Source organism: Aplysia californica, unplaced genomic scaffold (genome assembly GCF_000002075.1).
Source record: "Aplysia californica isolate F4 #8 unplaced genomic scaffold, AplCal3.0 scaffold00315, whole genome shotgun sequence".
NCBI classification, from domain to species: Eukaryota; Metazoa; Mollusca; class Gastropoda; order Aplysiida; family Aplysiidae; genus Aplysia; species Aplysia californica.
In genome coordinates, this window is record NW_004797585.1 from 734281 (window position 1) to 741858 (window position 7578).

At 43.0% G+C, this 7578-nt stretch overlaps 1 protein-coding gene across 1 annotated transcript in view; it reads right to left on the bottom strand.

The window, feature by feature from the left end:
- LOC118477963 overlaps window positions 1-6740 on the bottom strand; it is an 8439-nt gene extending 1699 nt beyond the window's left edge. The window contains exons 1-2 of the mRNA XM_035970746.1: window positions 6692-6740; window positions 62-698 (exon numbers count right to left, since the gene is read on the bottom strand). Of these exons, the coding sequence (XP_035826639.1) occupies window positions 62-698; window positions 6692-6735 (681 nt within the window). The 5' untranslated portion in view covers window positions 6736-6740. The remainder of the gene's footprint in view (window positions 1-61; window positions 699-6691) is intronic.
- Window positions 6741-7578: the final 838 nt, after the last annotated feature.

The window sequence follows — 7578 nt, forward strand, 5'->3', positions numbered from 1 at the left end:
ATTATTATGATACAATATTAAGATGTTAAGGAAAAACGAATACTTCTCAAGAGAATCTCACCTGTAGCTCGCTTTCCAACAGACTCTCAAAACCTGCTTTGAGAAGTTCCCCTGTGGCCGTTATGTTTTCTAGTAGATCTTGTTTCTGCGAGCGCAGTTGCTGAAAACCGTTTCTCTTGTTTTTCTCCACGGTTTCCCTCAGCATCTGAACAGTGAGAACCCTTTTACGCCTGACGAAAATAGGCACACTCTTTTGCCACATAACACTCTCTTGGAGAGTGAGGCTGACGAAATCACAGCGGTATCGCCCGAGTGTGTTATTGGTCGCCACAGGCCACGTAAGCCGCAGAAAACTCTCATCGACAGAACCGATTGTACCCTCGGTGGACACCTCGTCGGATGTTTGTGTGACTTCCTCATCATCACCGCGCTGTAGCTCAGCCACACTGTTCCACTCATCATGATGCCATTTCAAGATTCGTATCATGACAATATCAGAAATGCCGGGCGCAGGGTTTGGATTGAAACATTCCAAGGACACGTTGGCAGTCTTACCAACCTCTACCTCAGGTGTGGTGACGTTCAGGACAGAAGCGCTTGAGGACTGGAGCAGCGCTGCTGCCAGAATTAGCTTCAATGCTCTCCAGCTGGCGTCCATTTCTCTCGTATAGCGGGTTATTTTGGTTATTCCAGGAAGGCTGAAGTGAAAATTAGGAAAGAAGAAGCGTGTGATCAAGAAAATATCTGGAATGTAAAACAATGTCACTCGAAAGGTTGAAAGACGTTGCTATAAGCCATACGGATTTTTCAAATGTTTTCAATCGACACTACCCATAATTACCTGGATACCTAGAGGTCTCATCTCTGGCTCAGAGGTTGGAGTGGGGGTTCTTGTGGGCAAAAGGAAACGATGTTCACCTTTCATTCAAAGGTCCCGGGTTCGAATCCAGATAACGACGGAAAATGTTTTCTCTAAAATTGTCTCCTTTCACATCCTTTCCTGCTATCTAAAAATGTTCTGTCGTCTGCTTTCGTCTCCACTTTCTGCCCTCACCCCCTAACCTACTTTGTCCCCTCCTCTGGGCTCCTGACTCTCCCTGCAGCCTTTCTACTGCTACTCCTTGGCCCCGTCTTACTGCTGTCTTTCAGCCACACCCCTGATCTTATTGTAGGTAAGATCTAAAACCTAGCCTTCTCGGATAAAGGTGAAAAATCTCGGAGGTCCCGTGTGCAAGTTGTGCACGTCAAAAAGGGATAAAAGTAGGCTTCGGCCGCCACCCAAGCAAAATTCAAAATGTCTTACCAAAAAAAAAAAAGTTTGGCGTGTCCTGCGCGCTCACATGACCTTGTGCAATTGCAAGCACCATAAAACATTTTGCCGTCAAAAAGAGGCTGGCGTGCAATGACCCGCCAGTTTTTACGGTCGCCAGATGCCGTTATACACTCTGTCATACTCTGGCCAGTTCATGCATGGATGTTATCAGTCCAGAATGTTCGAATATTTCCCTCATAATAGTGCGGGGGCTTTTTATATGACGAAAGTATTGTACTTTTCTACTGTTTAATTTTGTTTAGTAGATGTGTCTTGTGTGGATAATCTGACACACCTCATTGTTAGTCTTTTTGTTTTGTTTTTTTTTTGGTTGCTTTCCAGCTAATTCTGGCCATTCTGCGGTAGCTCCACATCTCAAACACGTGTACGTTGTTATCTTCATTCTTTGTAAAAGTTAAAGTCCATGTCTCAAGGTCACACGTGTCATGACAAGGTGAAATCGGCTGCTCGTCAATTTTTGGGCACCCTGGATTTATTGATATCATCTGAAACTGATCTACAAATTGTAATGTATTTGTCTTGCTTCCAATGAAATAGATATCCATTTATCTAGAATAGAACTCAAGATATTATTTGAGATTGAAGGAAGTGAGGACGATTGGTTTCAGTGGTGAAATTAGTGAGAAAATGGCCGCCAAAGTTCGGTAACTCCAATTGCTAAAGAGTCTGAAAACTGAAAAAAACCCGACATATTTTGTGCCTTTAAGGGGGGGGGGGGGCTACACCTGAAGGCTATCTCGCTTATTACTGGACCGAATTTTACCAAATTTAACACATATAACAAGCAGAATAAGGAGTCTTAAAAACCGAAATCAAATTTGAGAAAAAAGTTTCGTTTCCATGGATACGGTGGCCATATTGAATTTTGTTGACTTGTTCTTACGTAATGAATACCGCACTTATTGCTCATGGAAATTGATTGGGTTTTTTGCATGCGTGTTAACAAACATTAGATCTAAAAATTTGTCTGTTGTTTTTTCCTAAACGAGTTTTAAAACATTTTTGAATTTTTTTCTGAGGTACAATTCAAGTTTGCAAAAAATCCGTTAAAATTCACACTCGAGACACCACCAACAAAAAACTATTCCAAATATCAAATATTCAACAGACGTAAGTTTAGTATTACATCTTCTCTTAATTCTGTGAAAGTTTCATGAAGATTGGATGAAAAACGGTGTTTTGAGAAAACGGCTGATAAAGAAAAAAAAATATTAACTTTATGAGGAAATGGTGGTGATAAACATGCCCGGTACGAAAAAAAATACGGTTTTGGGGGTTCTTATGTGATGAAATAGTTGTAGGACAGGCTGAGGGAGCTAAAAATGCCTACTACTGAAATTCCATAAATTTGAGCCGAATCGGGGCTTTGGGGGTGTAGCCCCAACACCTCCCACCCCTTAATCAATGCTTTTCAGCGAAATTCATGGAAACTTTTTTTTATATGTACGTAAAAAAGATTAGCCAAAAACTGAAAATTCGATACTAATGTCCAAACGTGGCGGAAAATGCCTGGTTTCTCCAATTTTTTTTAAAATTTTGACGAGCGCCCGATTTCACCACGCTGCATCACATATAGGAAAATGGGGAAGATGTAGCACTCCATCAATTTCTTCCCTAAAGGGAGAGACATACCCATAACTATGTGCGGAGGAAACTTCGAGTATTTGTGAGGCAGCGTGGTGGAATCAGGCTCTCGTCAAAATATACAAGTGAAGAAACTTGCATTTTTCCGCAGGTTTGTGAATTTTTATCAAATTTTTGTTATTGGCTCAACACCTTTCATGCCCATTAAAGAACTCATTTCTGAGAGAATTTTTCTGAAGAGCGTTAATTAAAGGCACAAAAATGTGAATTTTCATTTTCCACGGACTCTTAAGCTCAGGAAATAACTAATCTTTGGCGGCCATTTTCTCACTAATTTTACCTCTGAAAACAGGTGATCCCCACCCCCTTCTTTCGCAAATATCTTGACTTGTATCCTATATAAATATATGTTTTTTCATCTAAATAAAAGACCAGTGAACAAGCTCGTAGAGGATACCAATAACGCTAAATGCCCAAAAATTGACGCGAGCCTGATTCCACCACGCTGCCTCACATTTAAAGATAGATCAATTCGACTTGCGACCTCGAAAATCAAACACATTCGGTTTTTAAAGGCCAGTGTGAGATTTTGTTAGATTCGGTAGAATATCTGTGCCATAGAGGTAGCTACATGAAGAAGAATTTAGTTAGCCGTGACTGGATCAAATGAATCAAATTGTCAGTGTGCACCGGATATTCAGTGGCCTAGTTACTCTTGCCTACCGGGTCGTTAGACTTGTGACAAGTTCTCACCAGATAACAAATCCATCGCCACTCTCAGCAAGAGGTGCACGGTGTGAATCAGCATCTTCACCTATTCCTGAGTCAATGCCATATCCTGAATATATTGAAATGATTATATTTCCCAAACAAGTGGAGGTCATATCGCCTTTGTAACGGTCGTTTTGCAGTCTTTTCTGGCCTTCCCCGTTTTATTTAAAGGAAAGCCCGTTGTTCAGGTAGGGTCAAGTCAGGTTGACCACAGCTACCATTGAACTACAAAGTTCTGTCTGACATTTTTGGCAGTTTTTGATTTACTACGATTATGGGGTCATAAACCAAATATGGGGCAGCGTGGTGGAATCAGGCTCTCGTCAATTTTTGGGCATGTAGTTATTGGTATCATCTTAAAACTTGTTCAGTTGTCTTTATTTGGGTGGAAAAAAAAGTATCATTTATCTTGAATACAAGTCGAGATATTTGCGAATGAAGGAGATGGGGCCCACCTGTTTTCAGAAGTGAAATTATTGAGAAAATGGAAGCCAAACATTAGTTATTTCCTTTGTTTAAGAGTCAGTGTTAACTAAAAATTTACATTTTGGTGCCTTTAATCAACGTTTTTATGAAAAAATCCACCCACAAATCAGTTCTTAAATGGGCATGAAAGGTGTTGAGCCAAAAAACAAAAATTTGATAAAAATTCACAAGCCAGCAGAAAAATGCAAGTTTCTTCACTTTGATTATTTTGACGAGAGCCTGATTCCACCACGCTGCCTCACATATAGACCTGCCTTGCTTAATCATATCAGACACGGAAGTTAAAGCACACAAAACCTTGACCTTTGGAAACCGAGAGACTTTTTTGGGGGGTAAGTGTGGCTCTCGTAACTACACGAGAACATATGAGCACGAGGTACTCATTAAACATTCATTTTAAGTTGGTAGGACATTTTGAATTTTATCTCTGCTGGCAGCCGACTTTAACGTGTGCAACCTGCACACAGGTCCTCGGGGATTTTTGGCCCTTGTCCGAAAAGGGTAGGTGTATATCTTTCCTACCATAAGATCAGGGGTGTGACTGAAAGATAGCAGTAATAATCGGCCAAGGAGTAGCAGTAGAAAGGCTGGAGAAAGAGTTAGGAGCCTAGAGGAGGAGGCAAAGGAGGTGAGAGGGTGGGGGCAGAAAGTGGAGACAAAAGCAGACGACAGAACATTGCTAGAGAGCAGGAAAGGGGGTGAAAGGAGACAATTTGTGGCGTCGGTGGCCTAGTGGTTAGGCTCACGGACTCGCAACCGTAAGGTCGTGGGTTCGAATCCCGTCAGGGGTCCGACGTTGTGTCCTTGGGAAAGGCACTTTGCACAAATTTTCCTCACTTCACCCAGGTGGAAATGGGTACCCAGCTATAGACAGTGAAAGATCTTGTCAGTTTTAAAGTGTCTGAGCGCGTGAAATCCGCAGCTTGCGCTGTATGCTTCCGCGGAAGCTGAGAATGTTTCTGAGTGTTCTCAGAGGGTCTGCTGGGGTAATAATAGTTGTAAAGCGCATAGAGCAAGCCCTTGAGCATGGATATGCGCTATATAAATGCAATTAATATTTAGAGTAGAATTTTTTCCGTCGCTACCCTGATTCGAACCCGGGACCTTCGAATGAGAGGCGAGCACCTTAACCTCTGGGCAACGAGAGCCCCCATCGAGACACTTGGCGCAAAGGTCATGTCCGGCGGCTGACATCTCGAAAAAAATAGAGAAAACACAATAAATATCTACTTCTGTTGACAACAACCTACCACACTGTTCATATGTCGGACCGTCACCGGCGGTTTCCGTCATTCTTTTTATTCTTTTTTTTTTTTTGGGGTAAGTGTTTTACGGCGCTCGCAACTGCATAAGTTCATATGAGCGCACGGGACTCACCTAATACTTTAAGTTGGTAGGAAATTTTGAATTTTGTCCGGGTGGCGGCCGAAGCCTACTGTTATCGATTTTAGACCACCAAGGGATCTTTAACGTGCGCAACTTGCACACGGGCCCTCCGAGATTTTTCGCCCTTGTCCGAGAAGGCTAGGTGTAGATCTTTCGTACCAGAAGATCAGGGGTGTGGCAGAAAGACAGCTGCAAGAAGGAGTCAAGGAGTAGCAGTAGAAAGGCTGCAGAAAGAGTCAGGAGCCCAGAGGAGAGGGCAAAGTGGGTGAGGGGGTGGGGGGCAGAAAGAGGAGACGAAAGCAGACGATAGAATATTGCTAGAGAGCAGGAAAGGGGGTGAAAGGAGACAATTTTAGAGAGGAAAATTTTCGGTCGCTACCCGGATTCGAATCCGGGACCTTTGAATGAGAGGCCAACGCCTTAACCTCTAGGCCACGAGAGCCCCCCCTCCGTCATTCTTGTTGGAACAACACAGGGAAAGGAAAAAAAACAAGTAGAACATTGATCCCGTTGGTATAACAGGAACCATCCCAAGGGACGGTTGACACGACATTCAAGTTTGTCAGTAATTTCAACTCAAGGGGCCCTTCTCCTACACACCATACCACCGCCATAGAGAATAGTAATCAGTTTTGCAACAGGTTTTATTATTGTTATCAGAATAATAGTAACAATTATGAAATCAAAAGCAAATGATAATGTTGAGAAGAATAAGGAGAAAAGGAAGGAACATTGAAAGGTTCTCCATCCTGTGTCTGAGAAGGACGTGTAGAATGTCACTCACCCCTGTGGGGGCTCCCAGGTTCGAATCAGGGTTACGGCCGACAAATTTTCTTCCCTAAAAATGCCTACTTTCACCTTCTTTCACCTCCGTCCCGGCTCTTCTATCGTCTTCTTTCGTCTCCTCTTTCTGCCCCCACCCTCTCACCTCCTTTGAGCCCCCCTACTCTGGGCTCCTGACTCTTTCTGCAGCCGTTCTACTGCTACTCCTTGGCTCCTTCTTACTGCTGTCTTTCAGCCACACTCCTGATCTTCTGGTAGGATTTCCTAACAACTGAAAATATTAGAGTGTCCCGCGCATTCATATGACCTTATGCAGTTGCGAGCGCCGTAAAAGACACAAAAACTCACCCCTGTGGCAGTTTCGCGGGCCGCAGTTGTGGTGCATGGGTCATGCACACGGTGTCACCTCACAAAGACGTCTTTACTCTAGTCTGGGAGCGTCCAGTAATTTTATAAACGACGAGCACGGGACAAAAACATGTTCAGAAACTCAAAAAAAAAAAGATGAAATGGCACTTTGTATTCTGCACTTCTTGTAGACATTTCGACTAAGTAAACATTCTGCAAGAGGATTTTTTTAAACATCATGTTGTTGGGTAAGGGAGGAGGGGTTAGAATGACATATATGAAACAGGGTGAGTGTTCAAGGAACAGCGTACAAAGTTAACAGACGCAGAACAGAATGCACGTGTGAGAAACAGGGAATTCATGCGTCTTGGAGGGGAAATCTCACTTCAGACAATCATGGTCAGAAAAACATACAAAGTGCACATAAAATAGGTTTTTGAACAAAAAACTTCCATTCTCATTTTGCAAAAGACGCATATTCCGAAGATCGGCTACAGAATTCGGGCGCTTATCAGTCAGCTAACACTGCACAAATAATATTCTGAAATCCCCTTTTGCTGGCATTTGAAATTTAGCAAAATAGGCAGTCTCGGAGTTATAACGGTATTTTTGAAAAATATATCAAGGTTGAGTTCGCATTGTACATCATCAACAGGATCAGAGACAACAAGCTAAGCATTAAGTCAGAGAGGGTTTACAGTAATAGAGAGGTGACACTCGTGGTGGCGCTCCATAACAACAGTGCATTGTTTCGCGTATCGCCCGGCGCAGGGCGCGAAAACACTTAGATCTACGCGCGGTGATCGCTGCCACGGCGATGCTCAGGGATGCTGTCATGTCATGAGAAAATGTAGTACCGTCTGTAGTTAGTTCACTAGGTTACTAGG